Genomic DNA, 26,631 nt, shown 5'->3' with positions numbered 1-26,631 from the left:
GCATTTTCAAAGGCTGCCAGCTATTGTACAGAGAAAAGTAGCTGATCTATGCTTTCAGGGTCTGAGGCAAGGGATAAGGAAGGGGTGATACCTTAGCACCGTATCTACAAACAGAAAATTCCCTTACAACATCAGAAACCCTACAACAGCAGAGATCTCACTCATTCTTTTGTACGTCCTGTCTAACTAGGCAGTTTATAAGGCAGTAACCTTGCATGTACCTGCCCTAGGTCTAACACAATGAGGCCCTATACCGGAGTAGGTCGCACCAACAAATTACAAACACGTCAATCTTTTTAAGTACAGATGCACTTCCATGTACGTGCATGTTATTGTTTTGCTGCAATCGCGATTAAACAAAATAGAGACAGTTACCAAGGAAATGGGGAATCACAAAGCACATCAATGCTTATTTTTCCCTTTGCTTTATGTAAGCTATATTTTATTTTAATAAAGCGTAATTTCCTTGGTTACACAGAAAAATATTTTCATATGTGATTTTTAATCTAGACAATGTTCTCTTTATTGCCTTCCTAAAGAAACACCCTACTATAACCCATCTGACTGCTGCGAGCCACCCTAATATAATTTGGCTGCAAACCCACTAGCTTGTTTTCATTTGAACCGAGCATGCTCATGAACTGGGGCCCTGGATGGATCAAAGCCGGGCCTTCAAGTCACTGGATCACTTCAGCTTGTGCCCAGGATTTAATTAAAGGAAGGAAAACATAAATACAATCAACCCGCCGGACCTGCGAGGTGCTAACTGCCAAGACCTCACTTTTCCAAAGACATCTGAGGAACTGCCCGAGCGTCGACATACCCCAAAACCAACAGAGAACCTGCTCCCTGCCTGAGACAGCCATACAGACTGTCCCAAGCCATGGGGAGAAAACTGATGGCTCTCCTGGTGTTAAACACAGAAGGCTCAATTCATTCCCAGACAGAGCTGGTCCAAGGCTGCAAGGCCAGCACTGGTGGATGTGGGCTTGGATTCAAGCTGCCCACTGCCCGCTCCCCATCCTTAGCAGCTCCAGCTCCCCTGCCCCAGTTCGGGTGGATGTGCATCAGGTGTGAGCGGCTTCCAAAGATGTATGCCTCACCGAATATAAAGCCACTCTCCTGAGGAAGGCTTGATTTAAATCCTCCTCTCCCACAGCAGATCACTGCAGTATGTGGTAGCCTCACAACTATCGATACTTTATAGCTTAAAACTGGTGGTGCAAAAAGGGCTGTGGAAATGGATACGTGTGTCTGCAAGGAACTGGGGAGGAAGAAAAAAAGACTTAATAAAACTTTGGAGGCTGTGTTTCTGTCACTACAACATTAATGTTTTACCACGGAAGACACACACTCTTAGTCGATAGCCTCGTTTTCCTTGCCAGGTCGACTAAAATTGTTCTTCCTCCTTTCTTCAGTCCTAATAGGTGCTGGGTATAATCAAGACAGACAGATTCCTGTTCAGTCAATGGCAATATTCAGCTCCTTCCACAGCTACAGGTCAAGTCTGCACGCATCCCAGACTGTAAAACAAGCCAGGAACCTACCTCTCCTCCAGTGGTATGCTGCCACTTAACCCGTCTCTCACACAAAAATATGTCTTTCCTGGGTTTTAACACCATTATGTATTTCTGGGATGATGAAAAGACCTGTATTGGGACTCTAAGAGATAGTACACATGCTGCCACAGCTGTGTGGCTCCTTCAAATCACCTGTACTTTTCCTGTGCTCTGCACACTGAGGACATTGGGATGTCAGTGAGGACAGAATTATGGTCATCCCACGGTCTAAGGCTCATCCAAAATGTTTCTGGTATGCCCATCCAAGCCCATACGTGATCAACCCTCGGCACTATGCAGGGCTCCACACTTTTTCCAGTACTGTGCAACACTCCCTCTCTCCACAAAAACGCACACATACATCCGCAGTCTGGGTCTCAGTTGATTAGACAAAATTAAAGCTGTGAGCATTAAATTCCCTTTCATCCCTGCAAAAACACTGAAGATGATATGAAAACAGGAGTTGCCAATATCAGAAAAAAAGAGATACTCTGTATAATTCAGTATACTGCCTCTGGCTCTTCATCAAATCTCCTAGGAAAAAGATCCTTTTCACCTAATGGCTCAGAGAATTTTCTAACAACAAAACATCAAGTGTGCAGAATAACAGGATGTCTTTTTTTCTGAAAAAAATCTGTTTTGCCAGTACATCGGTACTGTGTGTACGTGTCTAAACCCCAACTCTCTTACAAGATACTTCTTTAATATATCTGATTTGGTCATCTTCTGGCATCCAGGTTTTTATGATGTCATGAGTCTGTTCATGTAGCAAGTGATAACATCACCAGTTCTGAAGGGAACCGATGGAGGATTTGACAAGAGACAGCAGTCTCCTTACATATACATCTTAGCCATCGGTAGAGCAACACAAAAAAGAGCACACCTCTCTTGTGGATGCGTTTCCTCCCTCGGTCCTTGTACAAAGGATAACTAATTAAACACAGTACTACATGTAAAAAGGACTTTTGTTGATACTTATTTTCAGTTACTAATGGCCTCTTTTTTTTCTGGTGCGGATGACCGCAGTGCTCAGCACCTCCAAACCTCAGATTTGGGTTTTTTTGAGGTAACCAGAATAGGTGGGAGCAGGGGTGTTCTGTCACGTAAGTAGGAAAAGAACAGGTGTCAAATGCAAAAGAGAACAGAAGAAAGCGGAACAAGACAGTGTGATTTATGAATGACAAGTATGCAAACTGTTATTACAGAAGTTAAAAGCAACGATTTCTTTTGATGCCATGTCATTCCCCAAGGCGCAGCCCCCTTGCTGAAGCAGGCTGTTAATCCAGTCAATGCAGAAACTTATCCTGAATTTAATTCCGTTGCCTGAATAATGGTGACTGGTGCCTTGGGGAAACCGCCGTGCTCACAACAAGGCTGGCAGATGAGGCACCGGACATTTATATGCCAGAAACCTGCAGCCTTCTGGGCAAGCAGACAGAGGGCCAGCAGGATACCCCTGGGCATTTCGAAGTGGACAAGATGCCTGTCCTCAGGGTCGTACCAAACCAAGCCCTCATGGCTCCATTTTTCAGTTCTCTGGAGAAGATGTTTCTAGAGTAGATGTTTGCTTTTGCCTAAAATATTGAGGATGTATATTTACTGGCTATAGTCACAACAGTTCTTGAACAGGCACCTAGATCTATTTATTCAACTAAACCAGGCCCATCCCTCCAACTGTTATTGATAAATGTACGGATGGTTGTGCATATACATAGAAAAAGCCTGAGCATCAGTTTTTCCTTATCATAACAGAAATCATTTAATTGGCAACAATACTTTCATGAAGGATGGTGTAAGTGTTCCCTTGTGGAGATGACAGCTATGGAATATTACAACACCATGCAAATGTGTTTTTTTACATACCAGCCCCCAGAACAAAGCAGGCATGAAATTCCCATTTCTTTTTTTTAGTTTTCTACTCAAGAAGGTATTTTTGTTATATATTGTATGTTGCATATGTTATATATTGTATTTATGTTTGCAAAATGACAAACAAGAGAAAGGTGTGAGCGCACCGAATGAAATCCTGACTCACAGCGACTGCGGATGCTGAGAATGTGGAGCACACCCGAAGTCAGTCAGTTTTTGGCCAGAGCTCCTTAGTCTTCTGGATGTAATTTTCAGAGCAGTGAGGCACAGGGCTCCTGCCAGCTGTGCTGGATCTACACGTCCAGTGCTGCTAACGCGCTGGCAAGCCTGCCACGAGACTCAGCTGCCCCCGCGACCGGCTGAGGAAGCGCACGTTCCGAGGCGGCTGGAATTCAGAGCAATGTATCTCTTAGCATCTTTTCTGTCATCCCGCTCCCCAGTGAGAGACAGATGTGTTGTCTCTAATTATTCGCTGATTGGTATCGGGAGATACATTAACATAATTGGCACATTTGTTCTAATTAACAGAGGGAACCTGCCACACGCCACCCAACATGAAAAGCGAGACCATCAGCAAGAAGAGAAAACCGGCAATCACTGCCCCAGCTACACCTCCGAGCCGCAGCCAGAGCCGAGCTGCCTCAGGACGTTTCCAGCAGCAGCCTGAAATAAGGCAGCACACGCAGAGACCGAGACTTGCAAAGCCGGACCAGGCTTCTGTGCAGACTAAACGAACACAGGGAACATAAATCACACAAGCCATTACATATGCAGGAAAACCTATTACGGAAGATAATTGCTGACACAAATTTAGCCATACCAAGTTACCAGCATTACTCGACACTTAAGTCTCTTGGCACACTTGCGTATGCGTGACTGTTTTAGAAACTGGTAGAGCAGAAGCACATCTGCTCCAAAAGAAACCCAGGAATGGAAAAGGGATACAAGGGATCATCTAGATCCTTCCCTCCTGATCGTATCAGTTATTCCTTACACCTCTCGCAATCTCAAGAGGAAAGTCAGCAAGGTGCGAGTTCTGGATCCTGGTCTCTCATTGCCTCCTCTGCACCAACCTGTCCTGGAGTCATCTTCAGAGCAGAGAGCATGAAAATAGCAAGTTTTCCACTCCCCTAGACACAGGCAAAGCCCTCTGGTGCCCGAGTGCAATTCTCCAGAAAAAAAGAAGATGCGAGTGAGAGATTTGCCTCAATAAAAGGTGATTTAGGATTCTGGGAGGCAAGACCACCGCATCCCTGCCTTCCCCGAGCCTGGCCGACATGGCAGGATCACTTTCCATCTGGTCTCCCAACCATGCTGCTGTTGCCGCTGGAGTTCTCTGCAGCCATATGGACCAGTCACGATGGCACCGCTTGCCTTCCCGCAGTCCCTGCTGAACTCACATCACCCCCAACAGCCACAGGGAAATCACAGCTCCCCTGCTTCACCTGAATTGTAACAACAGACAGGCATCCCATCCCACATTTATACTAAGTTCACACATACACATGCCAGCAAGAATGAAACGTCTGTGAAGCTAACTACTGATTTGGACACAGTACAAGCGACCCAGGTGAGACTGAGAAAACTTTAGCAGCTTTCATACAGGCTATTGAGCCAGCAGCTATTTCAGGTACCTTGAGACTTGAGTGCCTCTTTCAAGAATGTTATTTGATTTTTGGATTTGGTTTCAACTATACACTTTCATCCCAGCAACTGCCCACTGGAGAGGATGTCCTCTGCCCACTACTTGCTGGAAATAGATTTTGAACCTGCTTAAGAGTAAAAAAAACAAAAAAAAAAAAAAGGGAGAGAGAGAAAAAAGTGTGGTCTCCAAAGAGGATGAAACTACAGCTATGAGAGACTGCAAAACACATATTGAGAATGAGACAGCAAATGCAAACCATCATGACATTTTGTTCAGTTGTTGCTACTGTGCTTCTGCTGCCAATAAGGGGAATTTGTGTTCCTGCTGTGGAAGCACTTCCTTAATTGCACATATATCCAGCTTTCTGCTTAGTACTAAAATCTACACAGAGTGTACATACAGCTGCTGGATGTCTCTGGCCCCATTACAGCTTTGCTTTATGCACAACGGGGAAGTGCAACCTCACAGAAGAAACTTCAAAGGCCGAGGTGGACTGCATGGCTCAGGTAGTAGCAGATGGAGAACTTTGTTTCATAGAGTGTCAAATTCAAATACAGATCACGGCATCATTAACCAAAAACCACAGTGGCTGCCGTGTGGCCACCAGGAGTTGCTGGGCTCCCTTTCCTGCTTGAAAAAAGGGTGCAGAACGGAGGTCCCACGTGTTGGTTGACCTTTTCAGCACCACATGGGCATGTGGACTCCCCGATCCCCAAAGCAACTGGGAGGGGTCTGTTTGAAAATAGCTCTAAATGGGTTACCGATGTGACATCTGAGGTTCTCTGGACTGATGGATAGATAGATAGTTGGCCTCTTTCTTCACAGCACAGAGCTATACGCTTTTCAAGATCATTTAGTTCAATAAAGGAACAGGATGTTGGGTGGTGGATGCAGTCCCTGAGGATGGTCCCTTTCCTGTTCTCCCTGAAACTGGCATCGTGCCTGTTGTCGTATGGACAACTCCTACTACCATTTCTAAAATATGCGGGATTTTGTCCAGGTTACACTTTTCAGTGAAAGAAAAGCATCAGTTCTACAGGCACATGGAAATTCCTGAGCAAAATCCAGCAAAACCTGACCAGATGACTTCTGAGTGACAGCTGGCATGTGTTCCGCAGACCGTATTTTGGAAACACCTCATTTAAAACACGGGAGCGTCATAATTCTTCACGCCTAAGGTGAGCACAGTATCTGAAGAAGTTACTGCCAAAGGAAGTGACCAAGGCAAATGCTGTCTCCGGGTGACTGAGGATGCTGGTAAGAACCGGGAGCTCTGCAAGCCCCTGCCAGAGGTAACTCTTGCACTTCAGGTGCTAAGAGGCCTGTTGGCTAAAGGGAACAAGAATCAGTTAGTGTTAAAGTAGGACCTGATGGACTAATCTTGTAGACTTACAGAATAGTACCTCCAGGATGAGAAGCTATCTTCTCTAAGGGGAAAGCTGGGAGGTACGCTCTTCTACCTCATCAAAAAATGCAGCACAAAGCTGTTTCCCACACAGCATATCTTTCAAAAATATGTGTAAGGTAAAATGCTGCTCTTTCTGAGTACATCACGAAGAGGAGAGAGAGTTTGTGCTAGCTAAACCAGCATCTCAGAGCCATTTTTGCTGCAAAAAGCAAGCTGTAGAGAGGATAAGCTAGCAGGGTTCATGTCACTGCTCTTGTAGAAAACCTCTCATTGTAGTATCTTATGGAGGAACTAGAAACCTGACCATTCTCCAGTCCCACAGATCATCCTTGCCTGTGCCAATCATACAGCAACTTGATTCACTTAGGAGCACACTCTGCCCTCACTTACATCGGCATCAACAGAAGTTCTCTAGAAAGGAAAACTATAGGGGTAGATGTGGGATTTCTGTGGGTATTCACTCCGCCCACGACACCAGATCCCATAGAAAAATCAGGTTTAAAAAAAACTCGGTCTTGCAAGAAGAGATGCACACAGGTTTCTTCACGATGGAAACAAACTGGTAGGAAGTGTAAAATAAGGCCACCTAATATGCCATTTGTCAGCATATTTCCCAGGGAAGCACGAGATCCAAATGCACGCCCTGTCCTCAAGCAGGGGGTTGTAACCCACGTCTCTCACTTCTCAAAAGAGTGCCCTGACCATCCACCACTAGCCTCAGGTGTAAAAAGTGTGTAAAAAAGAAGAGAAATATACGGGACCGGACACTTACGATTGCAGGGAGATTTATCCTTTTGGAGGAGGACAGGCCTGCATTGCCAGACCTTACCCAATGGCTCTCCAGGGCAAAATGAATGGGTGGTCCTCATTCTTTGTAGGCTGTGCTCCTTCTGCACACAAACCTGCCTCCCCCTCCCTGCTCTTCCTCCCATTGACAGCCAAAGGCAGTTCTGCTGTATGTTGCGAGGCACTGCAAAGGACAGTATCATTTCCCAGCTAATTAGTATTTGTGGCCACAAACTCCTTTAGTCCCCTCTTTTAGAGCCCACTTTCCTGCTGGGAATATAAACCACTGCCTCAGTGACACACACCTGCATGGAAATGCATACACATGAACTCCCAATTAAGGGATAATTGCTGCAAAACATAAGTGGCTCTCATGAAACAAAGCAAACAGTGGTCGTATTAATAATCAATTAGATGGAGCAGCCACCTGATGCTGCCTATTTGGAGAAGTCCCCAGCTTCCATCAGCTTTTGCCCGCACAAGAGCAGCTGGATAAAGTCTGTGTCACCAGTCATCTTGACTCTGCTAAACACCCTTTTCTGCCTCTTGACTCAGGGATGCTTTTCCCCTTGCTCTAGTTTCTATTTAAAACCATGAATGTGGATAAATATCCTGTCCAGTTTAAAATGCAACTGGGTCAGCAAACTGTATGTTGTACCCTGTTTTGTAATTAAACTATTTGGTGAAACACCTCAATTATAATTAAAGAAGCAACTATCCCCCTGTTAAAGGTGCCACAAATTACACATTTCAATGCAAAAGTTCATCTGGAAGCTTACGGCATATTAACCAATCTTACATCTCACTGATGTTTTGATCTACAACCTATCACAATGAGCTAATTTGATGTGATTCGGTGTCTCTAATTATATTTGATCATGTGCAATATGATGCTGGCATCTTTCAAAGAACAAATTAAATGAGCTAAGGGGTTAATTGCTAATAACTCTGCCATTACTGTTGGAGCGTTGGAGAATGGGACCTTTCCTGCCTTCTCAGGTTAGGCTTGAAAAAATGCACACACAGAAGAGAGTGGAATTGAAAGAGATGTTTCTGACAACACCAGGGAACTGTCTGATCTCCACAGAGCACCGCCAGCTCCTGCCAACTCTGGCAGGTCAGACTGCTTATCCCACTGCCTTATCCTATTCCTCCCAGTTGAGGAAAAGCGGAAGGCAGGGAAGCATGGACATCGGGCAGGGTGTTGTTTGATTTTATGTCCATTCCTTTTTTTTTTCTTTTTTCATATTTGAGTTTGCTCCTTCACCCCTCAGCTATGTGTGGAAACCTCAGTGTGACAGCACCTGTGCTGCTCCTTCTGCTGCTTGCCTGGGCCACCTATAGGAATCATAGAATGGTTCGTGTTGGAAGGGACCTTAAAGATCACCTAGTTCCAACCCCCCTGCCATGGGCAGGGACACCTCCCACTAGACCAGGCTGCTCAAAGCCCCATCCAGCTCTAGCCCTCTGATCATCTTCGTGGCCCTCCGCTGGACCCATTCCAACAGGTCCATGTCCTTCTTGTACTGAGGACTCCAGGGCTCCACACAGTACTCCAGGTGTTTCAGAACCTGTAGGTAGGTTCAGCTTGATATTAACTATAAAACTGGGAATGGGGAGGCATGCCACGGTGCAGCTGGCATTGACGCTGGTTAGGGCTGGTGGGCAAAAGCATATGGCTGCAGAGAAGCTGATCTGCTTTTCCCAAAGACCAAGCAAACCCTTGGTCCTTACTTGGTCCCAAGTGAACAAGCAAGATGTACTTGGATTTGACCTCAGGCCATGAGACTGCTGTATTTTAACATACTTTCTTTTATTTGGATCTTGGGCTTTTTTTTCAGTGGCTGTGATCTGAGCCTACTCTAGTGCTCATCATGTCCTAGTGGATCTGAGGGACTGGTAAGTGCTGCTTTAGAAGCTTTGCCTGCCCACCTCTGTCTCTTTCCTTCTTGCCCTCCGGAGCAGCTGTATGCTGCTATGTGGCTCAGCTTTTCAATAATAGTAAGATCTGCTCTAGCATTGATCCATAAGAGCTTGACAGAGTTAATTGCAATTAAATAGGCTGGGAATTATAAGACTAAATTCCCCAGCTACTGAAAAGAGGACAGAATGTATCCCTGAGCGTGGCTGTTCACACCACTTTGAAATACCAGGGGGGGAAAAAATGAAGGGGGAGAATAAAATAAAAGAGAAAAAGCAAGGAGAAGACTCTGGGACTCTGGATTCCAGCATTACATTACACTGAATGTGTATTTTGTACAGTTTCACAGCATAAGCTTTTCTTCCTCTGTTTTGGTGTTAAAGCCAGTGACTACTTTAGAAGGCAACAGGTGGAAAAGAAAACCAAAACCAAACACAGTGCCCAGAGTGGGAAGAGTCTGGGGTACACGCTCACCAAAGCATTTGGAAATGCTGCTCACAGCTGCAGCATATGCATTACCCTACTCAGAATCAAAGCAGCTTTTCAAAAAGATGGAAAAAAGCCTCAGCCTGCTGCCTGCCTTCTCCCAAGTTCTCTCTTACTTAGTTACCTGCACCATCACATCAGAAACTTCTCCGAACAAATAAACAAAGTCTTAAACAAAGAACCTATTCATCTCTAAATTAAAATAATCATGTAATCCTTCAACCCACCAAGTTACCTTTCATCTTTCCATTTTTTTAAATTTATCTTACCAGCTTCAGCAAGTGGCTGTAATAAAGTGTCACATTAAGGTATTCATATTCATTAGTGTTCAGGTCTTTGTTCTTTTAATAGTGTTGGAAAGAATCTGCAAAGAGGCTGTATTAGGCGGCTGTCCAATCTGGGTGTTTGATCTCCTTCTGACTTCAAAAGTCAGGAGAGGAAAAAAACCAACATTGAGAACGGTTCTTTTGAATGTCAGATGGGGAGTATACGATTTCTGAGCCTGCCAAGTGTTAATTGGTGTCTGCCCTGACCACGGTACAAATAAGATTCAGAGCCAGTTAATGTACAGTCATGAATCTCGGCTATTGACAGAGTGAGCCAGGATACTAGAAGGCAGGAAAAAGCGCAATTATTATGACAGCGGCTCACAGAGGATCTTTTCAGAGATCACTTCCACGCATGATGTTAAATCATGCTGTTTGGGTCTCAGCCGCCCAACTGGGCATTACAGACCTTTCCGAGGGAATAACCAGACTGGCTGCTGAAATTTCAGAGGTGCTTGTAACATTGCATTCAAACAAACTACCCAACACCACCAATCTCTGTTTCTAGCAAAGGTAATGAAGTTCCCCAGTACTACCCTGCACTTCCAGAACAACATATCCCATGGCAAACACTCTTGTCATGGCACAACGGCAAGTTGATTTGATGCAAAGAAGCATCAGAAAGGAAAACAAAAAGTGGCTGCTAAATTCCTGAGGAAAACCAACTGATTAATATTACAGTTGTCAACAAGCTGGCTTGGCAGACCTAAATGCTCTTTACAGTTTTGGGGATCTTAACAGGGAAAGAAAACAGCCTACGGAAAAGGAAAATGGGAAAAATCTTCTGTGCTAATTATTCCTTCTGATGTTTGTGGACACGTTTCTGCAATTCTGATTAAATCTAAACTTGGGCTAGATTGGGAGGTAACACTTTAAGCTTCATCTCCTGAGAAATCAGTCATCAGCGCTGAGTGACAACCACTTTGCTACTTAGCCATGACAGCCTAACTTACCCTAATGCAAATTGGCAACTGTTTCTTCTGTGCGTGGCAGAGGAAAACCGAGGAGAATTCAGATAGGGGAATTACCGTCATTAACAATCAATTTTTCTCTTAACAGCCGCAGCGGATTTAGGATTTCAGAGGCCCCCCCTGTGACTCAGAGACCCCCCTCCCGTGAGCAATGAGTCTGAAGCTGGAGCCACCACTGCACTTAGGCAAGCTCCTGCTCACAGGGGCACTCGCTGCTGTGGGGGGTACAGAGTTTGCTGAAGGGTCGGCTTGCTGCTGCCAGCGGCAGGGCAGGCTACCCACTCCGGGTTTACTTAAATGCCGGCAGGAAAACTAGATTAAGCCCCTGAAGATAGATTATTAGGCAGACACATACCCTACTTGCTCCCACGTCATGCAGCTTCCCCTGGGAGCCTGTACTGGACCACGGTACATCCTCCTATGCCAAGCTGGCCGGCTGGCACACACAGAAAGCATGTGCACAAGCATGAGGGAATTATAATCTATCAAACTAAAAATTAAAACAACTTTATACTATGCTTGAAAGGTGCCTCTCAGAATAAGTGAAATGCTTTTTTCTTTAAAAGGTAAAGGAAAGACAGTAGGCTGATATTAATATGCTCCGCCAGCTATGTATTCTTTGGATGCCAGATATTACTGTGATTTTTTGAAAGGGAAGAAAAAACTGAAACCAAACCGCCCGCAGCTCTGCCCAGCAAGGCACCACAATCCAAAGCCATTAATCAGTTCCCAATCAATCTTGTCTACCAGCAGCAGTCAGTCAGCTCTCCGTTACCACCCATTCATCACGCCGTGCCCTAACTCACTGCGCCATTAGCCACCAACGAGGCCTTAGTCAGGATGTCCAAGTGCCAGGACACTGCTGTTGGTGCTCACCTCGGCTACGGGGATGCCTTCGGGCGGACGGCACTGGAGCAGGACCTCTTGCTCCAGGGACACTTCTTTCCCCAAGGGCTCCTGCTCAAAAGTTTTCCGGAGATCTGGGGAGGGAGAAGGAGAAGAAAAAGAATTAGTAGTATTAAGAGCTGGTTGTATAAATTACATTTGATTGCCATACTGCATAAATGTGAGGGATCTTTCTAAACAGAGAAAATAGCATTTTTTCTCCCTGTAAATTGAAGCACTTAAAAACTGGGATGTGTTTTCACTTCATTCCAACATTAAGCTGTCAAAGGTTTCATAGTGGATTTATTATTTATATTGTGGTACAGCATGTGAACCCAGCGAGGATCGAAGGCCTCACTGTGGAAGGTCATGTTCAGACACAGAACAAAAAGTGAAACAAGTCCCTTCTTCAGACAATTTATGTTTGGTAAATGATGCCAGTGAAGTACTAAAGAAAGTTATGGAAAATTAAATAAACCTGTAAAACTAAAGCACATAAGCCTTAAACTCAGGGATGCAAGTGTTCGTGCTGCGATTTGATGTACTGTTAGTTTCTAAGCATTAACTTTACAGCTTTACCTAATGTGTCTTCACTTTATCATTATCCCTGTAGCACTAAGTAGATAATAACAGTAATAATAATGATAACAATAATAGTAGTAGTCGTAGTAGTAGCAGTAGTAGTAGTAATCTGGAGCTGAACTGTGCTTGGATCCTGGCACAGCCCCACAGAAATGTGGCAGGCAGAAAGGGCATTGAATGCACCTCCAAATGTTGGACCCCTTCATCATCCTAGGCAGCTGTGCACTCCGGCTTTTTTGTATGCTTCGGTAATATCTTTGCGTTGGGAGTAAAAATGGACTTGAGAAGTTCCCTCCTCACCACTGGCTTGCCATGGTCCGGCCCCCTCTCCGCTGTGCCAGGGAGGACGGGGTTTCAGAGAACCGAGCATTCAGCCCCAGTAGCAACTGGGGATATTTCTCCCTGCTGCCAGCTTCTGCTGCAAATGGACGCAGGGCCACGTCTGAGGCCATATCGGCGAGCTGGCCTGACTTTAAAAAAAAAAACAACCTTGCAAAGAAGTTACTTTTATTTTATTTTTTGTTCTGAAGTCAGACAAGTTCCCTATGCCAGCTCAAGGCGAGGTTGCACAAATACTTGTGTCGTATTGGAAACAAGTCATATGGGAACAATTTAAAAGCCAAGTATTTCATATTTTGAAGCCATAACCTGCAGCTGTGCTGGAAAACGGATCACTGAATTGAACCAGTTTACAAATAAACCATCCAAAGGGTTATTTTTCATCTAGATTACCTCCAAGATCTGATTTACAGCTGACCCCAGCAGGAACGGCATCAGCACTACCACAAGGCAAAATCTGGGGCAGGCAAACGCACGGATGGAAAAGGGACGGGGCGTCTGCCTTCAAAATCAGCTGCTCTGAAACTCGCCTTTGGATAGCACAAGCCCACTATCTCAGCCAACACTGGGAAAACGTCAGTTGTTCAACTACCTGGAATTAAATGTCAATCTAATTGTCCTGTGGAAAAGCTCTGTCATAGCTGGAGATGCTGATTTTAACTTATTACATGGCAAACTTTTAATGTCCTCAAACCCATGCACTTCCCTAGTGAAACTAAGGCATCTCTGTTCCTCCCCTGCACCGCAGGCACTAGAGGAGTGACTCCAAACCCCAGTCCCTCCCCACCTCTGGCATTCCTGCTCCCTCCGGCACACAGGGCAGGGATGCTGAGAGCCCCTCTGATGGGTCAACATTTATCGCCACAGTTCAGGGCACAGAAAGATAAGCTTTGGCAGCTCCTACTGTGGCAATATAAGACATTATTGCCTCCAACTGTCTGCTTGTTTGGGGGTTACCCTCTGCTGAAAGGAAGCACGTGCCAATGTCAGAGGTACCTCACTACAAAACCCTCCATTTTAACCTCAGTTGTTGATGAAGGGGGCTTTAACCTACAACACTGGGTAACTTATGGCAAAGCAAACATCTGGAAGTAATAATTTCTAAGGATGTCACACTGGAGGTATTCTAGGCTAGTGAGGCTCATTCATGTGAGAGCGACCACAACAAGACAACTGACCAGATTAGGTCAGTCTCCGATGCCTGTCCATAGCTCCAGCATCACAAGCCCACCAGCTTCATCCCACTCTCTCCGAGAGGCAAATCAGGGGACATTTGGGTTGTACAGCTTAATTTGAGTAAACCCAAAACCCTCCAGGCGCCCTGTGGGTGGGAGTCATTCCGAGGGCACAACGCTGAGTTTTGGCTTGCTGTACTTCTGCATGTTAAACATAGAGACCAGCAGCTCTTTCAGGAGCTGGTGGGTTTCTCGGGATGTGACATTCTTCCTTTGGCCCAGGCTCCTCACACATTCTGTGGGCTTGATAGGTATCCTGGGCACAAATAATGCCAGGCTGATGCAGTTTGCTTTAAATTAGCAAATATTGCAAGCAGTACCCATATGATCATATTATTGCTCATCCCACAGGTATTTCCAAAGGAAAAGAATTACCTCCACATCAGGTATACCCTAGGGCATCTATCAGGTACACATACGTGCATGGTGCAGACAATTATAACAGATGTATCATGCTTTAATATCACGGCTGAGGATAAATGAGAATGGTAATAGAAGCATATAAGCACAGTAATAAGCAGTACATTAATAATAGCTTTCAGGTGTTCAGATATGGAGGAATGAAGACAGTAAAGGCAGATTAGATAGATAATAATCTGAGATTTTGCCTTGACACATTGATTTACTGTCCTGCCTACCTTCCTGAAACATTAATAGAGCTCTGAAGTTCTCCAGAGCCTCACACGCACAATAATCACCTCTCTCACAAAGCACTTGCCTTTGAAAAAACCCCCAAATTCTAATGCGTACAAAAGTAAACAGCATTAGTCTAGAAATGTGTAATAACAGTAAAAAAAAAACCACTTTAACCTCTTTATTATCAACAGCTGAAATTGCTAGGTACGAACAGCCCCTTTTCCCTGGGAACCACTGCAGTGGGGCTGGGGCAGGTGAGACGAATCCTGCGGGGCCTGGGCTGCCCCGGCTGCCCCCTGCCCACGGACCCTTCCTGTGTGCAGACGCTTTAACGGCGCCGTTGGATTCCAGCAGGTCAATAATCCACAAACTAAAAATACACTAAGTTGGGGCCTTGACATAATAGACAGTAATGTTCTCAAAGGAGCCATTAGATACTATTGAGCAAACGATACTAATTTGTGTGTGGGGGGGGAAAAAGTACATAATTGTGTATTTACAAGATTGGGAGCTCTCATACCCTATTCTGTTGGCTCCTTCCCACATGTTCCCAGTTTTATCCCACCAGAACTACCCCCCCACCTCCCGCCACAGCCATGCCACCTACAAATAGCTACAGATGTCAGCTGTGCAGGGCAGGTTTTAGCCAACCAAGCATAAGGTTCACTGGTTGTAACCAACAAAAAAGTTAACAAGGTGGTTTTTTAAGTGATGAAGAAGCAGAGGGCAGGACAAACAACTTCGTCACCTGCTCTAACTGTCATGAAACACCCTCCTGGGACAGCACTGGGCTTTGAAATGACTGCTTTTTTTCCTATGGCCCTTGCAGTATGATTTCTGTCGATAACAACGACGTCCTTCTAATTCTTCAGTCTTCAGCTCCCTTTGCCATTTAACAATTATAGTCATCATGGCAACTTCACGCTGCCGACCGGGAGTGGGTAAGCTTGCTAATGTACTGAGGGACTTTGGATCTTTTCCAAGCAGAGTATTTCCAATAACGTTTTTCACTTTTTCAAAGCGTCACATAAGTTACAATTGCCTGCAAGCAAGGACAGAAGGGATACATTTTCCCAGAGAATGGTAAAAGACGAATAAAATACATCCCATTTAAAAAAAAAAAACAGAGAAAAGTTTTAACAATCTTCAGAAAATACGCCTGAAAAAGCAAAACAATAAAAGATTTGATCCATTCTGGGTCAGGACCTCTTTGTCTGTGAAGAGGCAGTGTGAATTATTAAAGCCTCGGGTTGGCAGCAGCCCTGTTAATGCGACGCTGAGAGAGAGCCTTCTCCACCCTCACCTTCAATAGGGAGAGGCACAAGAGAAAGGCGGTTGCCCTTTCTTTCCGTTATTATTTCGGTAATATAGAATAATCCCTGATTGTCTGTGTTAGCAATACTCTTCCTCCCCTTATAGAGGTAATATTGCTGCCACAGCACATCCCTTCTGGAGCGGAGCGAGCCCTGGTGGAGAGTGATGCTGAAGGGTCCACCTTGTTTTTCTCACCAGCTCTCTCACGTATTTCACCCAGCTGCAGGTGGGGATGTCACCGCCAGGCTCAGGGGACAGCCTGCACCCCCAGCGGGCATTTTCCCCCTCCCCTAACTTCCCTTCAAGGCTGTCTTCATAAAAAGAAACCAAGGAGAAGAATTAAAATTCTGGTCTGCCACCTTGAGCCAGACTCTATTTTCTTTACTAACGCATAGTCTTAGTAAATTCAGAGGGGGCTCTTGTGGCATGTATCGCGGCACATTTACAGCATACTTAAGATGAGACTTTCCTCCAAGACTCCTGAAATACTCCTGCACAGCCCTCTCTGGCAAGGACAGATGGCTGCACTCAGAGCTGCATTGAAATGAGAGAATTTCCACAAGCATAAAACTGAAATAGTATAATGGGAAATCAGAATCTCAGTGTACACCATATTGTTAGCTTTATTTCTGAATCGCTATGCTTTTTGGGGAGAGGGGCATTAGATCTTAATTTTGATGCACTGCTAAATGACTTCCTTTTATGTTTAATGCATTTTTAGCTTACAAACCACTCAGAAGTTGCATTTTCGCCTGCTAAAGGTAAGAGTTTCTACAGGAATTCATGGCATTTCCTCACTTCCTTTTCTACCTGTCAGCTTCTAAGAAAGAGCATAGAATGACCCTATTCTTTTTTTAATCAAATGTATTTTATCTCTTTGCTGTTCTGGGTTTTACTGTGATGGGTGGGTGGTTAAAACTTTAAGGATATCTTTTATCATTTCTGAGAAATGTGATAAGAGGTAGACCAGACGCCTTCAAGACAGTGCTAATGCAAGGGTGACTAATGAATGAGCATGAAAAACGGACACTTGTCAGCCAGGAATTAGATGTAAACCAGAAACGAACAGAACAATGCAGCATTACTGTCAGGGAAAGATGGATTTCTGCCCTTGGTAGACCTTAAAGGCTCCTTAAAGTGCTCCTTCTAGTAACTCCAACATCAACTTTCCTTCTATAACAAACAATTCAAAAAATGAGACAGCATTAGGAGCACAAAAAGAAAAAACACATTATTTTATATCCAACTTTCACACAGAATCACAGAATGGTAGGGGTTGGAAGGGACCATATTAACTATGGCCAGTGAGAGACGTACATTTGGCGTGTGCCTTCAGAGAAATAAGGTTTAAAGAATGTAAGAAGACCTTCACAGTAAGTACATATTTCCATACAGAAGACAGCTTGCTTTATATGGGTAAGTACATACAGGCATCCATATAAAACCAAACAGGTCATAAGCAAAAAACACAACTGAAACACCAGAAAAAAAAGGGAATATGGCTTGGTATTATTTTAACAATTATTAGAGGATCAATAGGTACCAAGCTCTCCACTTCAAGCCTATGTCCTACCATTGAGAGTGTTCTCAAGAGGTAAGGTTCAATGCTGTTTAATTTTACCTAGCCTAATAAGAAATGCCAAACAGAAAAATAATTGTGGAAAAAGAGTGGTAAAATGCCACTGATGTTCTACAAAATGAAACAGGATCCACATGCTTGTGAAAACACATCTCACTGCATTTATTCCCAAACTTGGATGACTGATGCTGAGTTACAGAAACATGACCAATATTGTAAAACTGATCCTCTTCCATCATTTTCCACAATGCAGGTGGAGTTAAGAGATGCCTTCTTCCGCAAAAAAAGGCATTAGAGACTGAATTGCAATTCTAAATGTAAGAAACCACATGCTATCGGGCATACTTTGGCCTCTCCTTTCTGTTCACAGCTGAGTCTACGACCTTTGTGTGGGGATCGATCACACTGGTGGGTAAGTAATGGAAAGGTTAGGTACAAATAATCCCTTCTTTTTATTATTTTATTTTGTCCTTGTGTGGTTCCAGCTCTCTGTTGTTAATTATATTAAACCAGATTTCCATTGAGACAGTCACAGGAGTGTCATCAGTCTGTAACCCAGGGGATCCCTCTGAAACCTCTATCAATTGCTGTTGTAAGCATGGCAATTTGCCCTGTGGAGTACCCGGCTGTATCAGCCACATGCTGGGTGCTGATCAAAGCCCCCTGCCCTCCTTCAGTGTGCTGCTGCTCACGGGATAAGATCGCAGCAGGACAAGGATGTCCTCTCAGCCGGCCCAAACATCAACAGCTGGAGCTGAGGACAGAGGAAATAACTCGACACCTCAAAACCCTTTCGTTATGCTCCGTACAGCAACTGTGCCACTCTTTCCTTCTCTGGAGGGGCTGTTTCACATCTTGCCAGCCCTAAAGACAAATGCCATGGCACTATGAGGCTGCCCCAGCCACCTTCTCAGCCTGGAGAGGAACATCAAGGATGGTGGAGCTTCCCCCTTTCCAGAAATACCTGGCATCCCGCAGCTTGTGCTGAGTTTGTCCATACCCCTCCAGCGGCCCTGGGAGCGAGGCGTTGGGAGGCCACCCCGCACAGCCGAGAAACCACATCAGCTTTCACAGCCAAGCGGCTGGTGGGGACTGAGGCAGACTTCCTGGGAGTGCACAACGTGTTTTGGGGTCACAGGCTGCTACACCGCTGACCTGAGGTACTGAACAAGGTGATGAACGCCCTTTGCTCGGCAGGCTGCAATCTGCAAGATGCTTTGCCTGAGCCCAGGACCTTCTCTCCTCTTTTGTTCCTTATGTACCTACAGCCTGAGCAAACCGGAGGTGCCCACCTGCTAGCCCCTCATTCTGCCGACGGCATCCTCAGCCAGCTGGGGATAACGCTGCTCCCTGATGACTCCTCAGAGCCTCACCGCCTGCATGTCTGCAGAAAAAACCATCTTCTTCCCCTTCTCTCGTCAGCTCTAGCCTAGTTCAGCCAGATGCTGGTAAGCAAAAACACCCTTTTGCAACACAGCTTCCACATGGGCTGTGCTTATAATGAAGAACCACCCACTCAACACATTCGGTATTGATACAACCGTAAAAAATACAAGCAAGCGAACTTTATCAAGAATTCACTGAGCAGATGGGTTCCTGGGTGTACATCAATTGCACTGTTCTCCTCCTCTTATACTTTCACTTGATAGTTCGGTATTTCTTGGTTTTCTTTGTAAGCTTAACCTGCACACTAACTTAAAAACTTAATTCTATTCACTATTTTATTTGGTGATTGAAGATGGAATCCAAAGTTCTTGTTTTTCAAATAAATTTAAATGTAAAGTTCAAATAACCTAATCTCAACAGGTGCCTTTCTAGATGACAGATATACTAAAGGTACTAAAGATAGACATTAGAAACATCAGGCATACATTGCAATTCATATGTAGAATTGTTTACAACACACTGAGACACTAAAACAGAAAATAATTTGTATAAATGTGGTATTTTGTTGTTGTTGCTCTTCTGATACACTAATCTGACCCGCACAGCTGTCTGGTCACTACCATAACATACACAAAATTTTGTTAACTTCCTGACTGCATCTATGTTTCACCACGAGGCACTAAGCAGACTCTACTGAAAGATGATCATTTCTGAGGCAAGACAGCGTAGGTAGGGTATTCCCAAGGCTCCTGCTGAGGGATTAAATTCATATAAATCCAGTAAAGGGGTTTCCTTTTGTTTTTTAAGCAAAGCTAAAAGTGAAGTCAAGTCCATCTTGATTTATAAAGTCTTAGCTCTTTATTACAGAGCAATGTGATTTGTACTTATTACAGTTGCAACTGCATCCTTAAGTTTGGGAGTCTGTCAAGCCTGCTAACCTGGGAAGTGGTACAGAAACATGCCTGTCAGGAACAAAAGCAGAGTGGTGGTATCAAATACGTTAAATGCTCCGTTAACTTCCCTGCTGCCCTTTCTGTGATCTGCTGTTCTCTCTTCAGTAATCTCAGCTCCGGAGCACGTGCCTCAGTTACCACTTTATTAACTACAAGCAGCAGATATTGATCAGTAGAAACTTAAATGGTACACAAGGAAGGACTAAGGTCCTATCTTTGCTAACTCTCATACACACTTCTCAAAGTTCACAAAGCACATTTTTGGGTTATTTTTTAACACTGCGTATCATGGACATACCTTCCTATTAAAACTTTCAAGTGACGTCCTTCCCAGATCGCTCTCCTTATCTCGACACCCACCCAACTTTGTATCTGTTGCAATGTGCTCTAATCCTTTGGTGGCTACAAATGTCCACACAGCTTTGCTTGGGAATGAGGGAAGAAAGTCTCTGCAGCAACGTACCGTGGAGCACAGGCCCCAGGACTAAAAGGTGAGATAACTCAGTGTCAGTAAACAATCTGTGGGGGTTTTTTTTCGTATCTGTGTCTTTGTATGACTGCATACTCCTTGTAAGTGGAGACAAACCATCAGGCGAACTAGTCTACTTTCTGTACTGCATTTATCTTATCAGTATACAGTATCTGACATGCATATATCAGCTACATTCCTTTGAAAAAAAAGTCTGGGGGAAAAAAGGCTTTTAGATAAGTACATAGGAAACTAATATTAAATTATACAACAGATTAACAAGTGCAGTTCCTTACTACATCAGGGCTTTTAAAAATGATTATTTTTTTTTTTTAATTCTGCTTTTAGCTAATGAATAAAGGAAAAGAAGAGACTATTCACATTCATTACACCAAAAGAGATCAGGTAACAGAAACTATGGAGAAAGCTGCTATTTTCTTATAAGTTTTCAACATATCCAAAATCAGGCAGCAGATTTAGGGCTTATATTCTCACTGTATTTTCTCAAGGACAGCCTGGGTTAACAACATGAAGTCAGTGAGAGTACAGCAACGCCAAACTGGAGCAAATAAAAAGTGAGTCTGCTTTACGTACATGGGCTCAGAGCAATTTGTCTTAGCCACCCCTTTATTATCTGCTATAAAAATTAGGTCAAATCCTGCCGCTATTGTTTAGTCTTTGTCAGGTGTATTTTCCAGTGGGTTTAACTCTGCTCTTAGTTAAGCAGGCTCAGGCCTCATTCACCCTTTTAACAGGAATTTTGCCCTGTTAGGTTTTATCTGTTCAATGACATCAGCCTTGTTACATAAAATTCACGTTAAAACTTTATATTGGGCTTGGGTTTTTTTCAACCAAAGATAAAGCTACCCAAACCCCCTCCTTCCTCCCTCCAGAAAAGTAACATTTTTTTAATTGAGCAGAAAAACTGTACCAAAAGTACAGTGTGTGTTGTATTAGTAGTATTGTATTAGCAGTATTAGTGACTGCTAGTGCTCCTGATAGGATGTGCCTAGAATAAATGTGTGAATAAGTAGGAAATACATTTTAGCACTTTCATAGGCCAGTATCTCAGAAAATTGTATCTTTTCAGCTCCACCAAGATATACATTAGGTATCCCTACTCTGTAGGCTACTGAGATACCTAGAATGGCAAAGTGAAAATCAATCCCAAAAAATCTGCTATTTTAAGAGGATGAAATGCTCATCTGTCTTCTCATGGGGAGACCAGTGCCTCAGGAAGATGAATTCCATGAAATAGGAAAAAAGCTGAAAATAGTGATGTTTCTATCACCTGTTATTTCCCCTCCTTTTCAGAAACAGCCTGCACAGGAGGGAGTGATTTTCCAGCACACTCGTCATCCAGGAGTGCAACGGCGAGACGCCGTTAAATGCCCCAAACACTTAGAGAAGCCAGGATGTTGGCTTTAGACTCGGACTCTTTTCCTGTCTACATTGCCAGCATGGGCAGCCTTTGAAAACCAGCTGTGTCTTCACTCCATATTTATAGATTACTGCCTTCCTGAGTAGCTGAAGCTCTGGGCCGGAGCGATGTTGCAATTGATTTTCACAGAGAACTTTCATTGACCAGGTTGTTATATACTTTCTGACACGTGCCTGACCCTGCATTAAACAAATACAAGCCGCTTTTTCCAGGATGCACATTTTTCACACTTTCAAATTACTTTTCAGTTAATTCTATTACACGCTCAGTGAACAGAGATGTTGAATGCTATTTGGTTTTTTTGTTTGTTTTAATGGAGTGCAGCTCCAGCCCTTGAGAGGACACAATAATTCCAGAATAAGACCGGTGGGCATAAGGGAGAAAAGTGAGAAAGAGGTGGAGAACAGGAGAAGGAGAAAGAGGAGGAGGAAGAGGAGAGGAAGGGGGAGAAGGAGAGAAGCTTTTCTTAATGTATTAGGTATGGCTAGAGATGAAATCACCAGGTTCAGGTAGTAAGATAAATAATAATATAACTTAAGCAGAGCACTTTATATGCTCCATTTACCCTTCACCTTTCCCAAAGGTGTCAGTGCTCACTTTTTGTACTGTTTAAAACTGAAGACTGCACTGGTGACAAATATGCAACTACAGCTGCGTACAGAGCTGGAGAGATGGATTCTTCTGCCCCTCTTAAATTTTGACATCCTTGATTTTCTAGATTAATAAATACTGCATGGACCCCACCTTGCACCCCAGACACATGGCACATTGTGTAGCCATCTGAAGACTTAGCAGGTGTGTTTAAAGTTTAGACAGGAAACAACTATTACACCTCTAAAGCCAAGGCTCTGAATATAGACGTGTATCTGTATATCTGAGTCCACAGTTTGAAACAGGGACCTTCTTGATCAAACAGTATCGTAAAGTGAGGCATATACCCCACATCATATGTCCGAGTTCCCAAAAAAATAGCCCTGAGTTACCTGAGAAATTTATAGAAATCTGTGAAACTGGAAATGGGAAATTTTGCACAGAATGCGCTTTTGCTGCTGTTTGAAAATCTGCAGTTTGAAGGCTTCAACCCTTAATCCCAAGGAGTCTAAGTGATTTGCTTATGTCACAGCTGCCCAAGAACCCCAAATTCAGGAATGAGAAATTAAAAAAACTTCACTAAAATACAAAGCCACATTTGAGTTAAAGGCACAGAAAACTCCCTGGAGTTTATTTAATTAGACAGTTTTAAAAAAACCCACCAAGACTCTAGAAAAATCACTGATGTGATTGTTCCTCTCTCTCCAAATTATGGTAAGAAAAAGAAGCAAACTTTATATTAAGAATGCCTTCAATAGAAATTTGGACACCTGGGAAGAAATGTCAATTGATAGAAAATAACTTGCATACACATACAATGGTTATGTGTTATACAGAAATTAAGTGCCTAGGAATGGCAGTATACGCAAGTTACTTAACCATCAAGTGAAATACACTCAGACTTCTAAATGGCATTAATTTAATGGTCATCTGTCAAGGGCTAACTGGCAGGACATGAAAATCTACTTAATGAGTTAACTTAGGAGTTATAATCTAAAAAACCTGTTTAAACATTGCTAAGCCTATCTGAAGTGCTCACTGCTTAGAAGAAAAAAAAAAACCTGAAATTGCTCTCTTTTGTTTCAGTACAGAAAAAGAAATCCTCAAAGTCTTGAGAAGTTTCCTGCCATGGAAAAGCTTTATACACATATGTAATGGTGTTTCTAATTCTGAAGGAAGACAGTACAGTAATTTTAATGCCCCTTAACCCTGGGGAAATTATTCTCTGAGGCTAATCCTATACTCAAAAGTACAGCTCCTCTACTTCCAGTCAGTTACTTGGACCAAAAGCATTCAAAAATGGGTATTTAAATTGCACCTCCTAGATCTGTATCAGGATATTTACACAGAAGGTAATACCCCTTCAAGGATTTAACCCCATAATACTTTTGCAAGAACAAAAGGAGAATCAAGCTCTAAATGTAGACTTTTAAATGACAGTCGTCTCTGTAAAAAGCTTTATTTGGCTGGAATAATTCTCTTCTCTCATTATAAATTGTTAGGCAGAGTCCAGGAAATGTAAGTATGCTGCAAACCCAGCTTCTAATGACCTCTTCTCACAAAATGTGTTTTTGCTGAGGTGAAAACAGCAGAAGAGATGTAATTCCAGATGATATATTTTGTTCCCATTACACAAAACAGGATTTCATCATGTGAAAGAGAAATGGGAGTCCCCAGTGTGACTACTCTATTACAAAGAAAAGTACCTCTTTGAAAATTAATGAACATTAAATATTTGTACAGTCAAATGAAGATCTGTTTTCAGGGAACTGGTTGCCCTGTGTTCTTGGAGCCTAATCTGGGAACGGTTCAAAATAAATACTGAGGTTAGTAGCTATGAATAACAATGATGAAATATTAGGGTTGAGATGATCACTTTCAATCTTGTATTACCAATCTGATTACATGATACACTAAACACACATTTTTTTCTTTATTAAAGAAGAGCAGCGTTATTATATGATTGCAGACGTATATATTTTCAGCTTGGCAGAAAAGGACCTGGGTGTCCTGGTGGACACCAAGTTGACCATGAGCCAGCACTGTGCCCTTGCTGCAAAGAAGGCAAATGGTATCCTGGGCTGCATTAGACAAAGTATTGCCAGCAGAATGAGGGCGGTGATCCTTCCCCTCTATTCAGCACTGGTGAGGCCACACCTGGAGTACTGGATCCAGTTCTGGGCTCCCCAGTAGAAGAGGGATATGGACGCACCAGAAAGAGTTCAGCAAAGGGCCACAAAGATGACTACCATCTGTCCTGTGAGGAGAGGCTGAGAGAGCTGGGACTGTACAGCACAGAGGAGAGGCGCCCACCTATGTGTACAAATACCTGAAGGGAGAGTGCAAAGAGCAGGCTCTTTTCATTGATGGCCGGTGACAGGACCAGAGGCAATGGGCACAAACTGAAACACAGGAGGCTCCCTCTGAACACCAGGGAACACTTTTTCACTATGAGGGTGACTAAGCACTGGCAAAAGTTGCCTAGAGAGGTGGTGGGGTCTCCCTCCTCGGAGATGCTAAAAAGCCATCTGGAATCAGTCCTATGCAACTGGCTCTAGATGGCCCTGCTTGAGCAGTGGGGTTGGAGAAGATGACCCCCAGAGGTCCCTTCTATCCTCAGCCATTCTGTGATTCTGTGAAAGGAACAGCTGTCACCTCATTTCATAGCTTTCTTTGGTAATATGCCTACTTATTAGCTTCAGACGCTTTTCTTGAGATATGGTAGCTACCATACACAAGAAATACTGGTTTTGATGCTTTTCTCCCACACAAAGAAGAATGAGATTTTGCTTTTAAGAACAGGATAAACTGAAACTCTTATGAATGCTTCTGAAGGTGTTAATTTTAGTATGCATCAGTGACTTCAGAAAATACAAGGCCTAAGTGGTCAGAAACAACATTTCTCTCCCGAAGGCCACAGACCCCACTTTTCCTCACCCAAACACCATCGACTCAACACGCAGAGTAAAGACACTCACATGCAATGCGGACGTAGGCTTTCCGGCTCTTGGTGGTGCCTGCAGAGCTCCAGGCAACACACTGGCACCAATAATCTTCGGGCCCGAAGAGCTCCTCGACTTGCTGGCGGGAAATCTCAATGCTTACCTCCCGGACAATCAGACCTGTCAGGGGACAAGTAACATTGGTCAACGTTATGCTTACAGGTAGAAAGAAAGAAGTGCAGAACAGAAGTCTGCTTGCAAAGTTGTTGTGAGACCTTACAGCTCTCTATCAGTATCTACTCAGCAACAGGGACTGTCATAGGAATGTGAAGGAAAAAAACCAACACTTTACCTGCATAATAAGAGAAGTGGGTGAATGAAAAACTAATCACTGTGACTTTGACTTTTATCACATACTGCATGTATGTTAGACAAATAAGAGGAACAGCACCTCAGCAGATATAAATTGTACCACATCCCTAGGACGATTTACATCAAGTGACAATCCAGCTTAGTTTTATTTTCATACAAATATCATAAAATCACAAAGTCATTCAATTTATATGACTCAGCCCTTCTGTATTTCATCTCCTTTTGCTAGACAGATACAGCACAGAGAGAAGACTTGTTCACTCTGACACTGAACTGCCCAGGAAAATGGATTTTGCCACTGTAGAAACTCACAGAATCATAGAATGGTTTGGGCTATAAAGGAGCTTAAACATCATCTAGTTCCAACCCCCCTGCCATGGGCAGGGACACCTCCCACTAGACCAGGCTGCTCAAAGCCCCATCCAGCCTGGCCTTGAACACTTCCAGGGACGGGGCATCCACAGCTTCTCCGGGCAACCTGGTCCAGTGTCTCACCACCCTCAGAGTGAAAAATTTCTTCCTAATATCTAATAAGAACCTTCCTTCTTTCAGTTTAAAAGCGTTACCCCTCATCCTATCTCTCCACTCCCTCATAAAGAGTCCCTCCCCATCTTTCCTGTAGGCTCCCTTTAGGTACTGGAAGGCCGCTATAAGGTCTCCCTGGAGTCTCTTCTTCTCCAGGCTGAACAACACCAAAATGTCCCAATGCTCTGTAATGACGGGGACAAGTGCTGCAGTACGGTTATTGCAAGCTCCCAGTTCGGTGACTATCATTGTCATACATACTGCAGATACTGCGATGTTGTTTAGGTGATTTTATAACACAGTGCAATACACGTGCATACACGTCTCCATAACGAATGTCAACACAGCCCTCCCCAGACCCACACTGACAACAACAGTGACCGACTCGCTATCCTTCCGAGCAGACCGGTA

General features: G+C 43.8%; 1 protein-coding gene across 1 annotated transcript in view; it reads right to left on the bottom strand.

The window, feature by feature from the left end:
• The window catches only part of UNC5C (unc-5 netrin receptor C), a 265,673-nt gene that overhangs the window by 51,108 nt on the left and 187,934 nt on the right, over nucleotides 1-26,631 (bottom strand). Inside the window, exons 3-4 of the mRNA XM_063335798.1 lie at nucleotides 25,360-25,503; nucleotides 11,848-11,951 (exon numbers count right to left, since the gene is read on the bottom strand). Of these exons, the coding sequence (XP_063191868.1) occupies nucleotides 11,848-11,951; nucleotides 25,360-25,503 (248 nt within the window). The remainder of the gene's footprint in view (nucleotides 1-11,847; nucleotides 11,952-25,359; nucleotides 25,504-26,631) is intronic.

Source organism: Chroicocephalus ridibundus, chromosome 5, assembly GCF_963924245.1.
Source record: "Chroicocephalus ridibundus chromosome 5, bChrRid1.1, whole genome shotgun sequence".
Lineage (NCBI taxonomy): Eukaryota > Metazoa > Chordata > Aves > Charadriiformes > Laridae > Chroicocephalus > Chroicocephalus ridibundus.
This window is presented reverse-complemented; position numbering and strand designations above follow the sequence as displayed.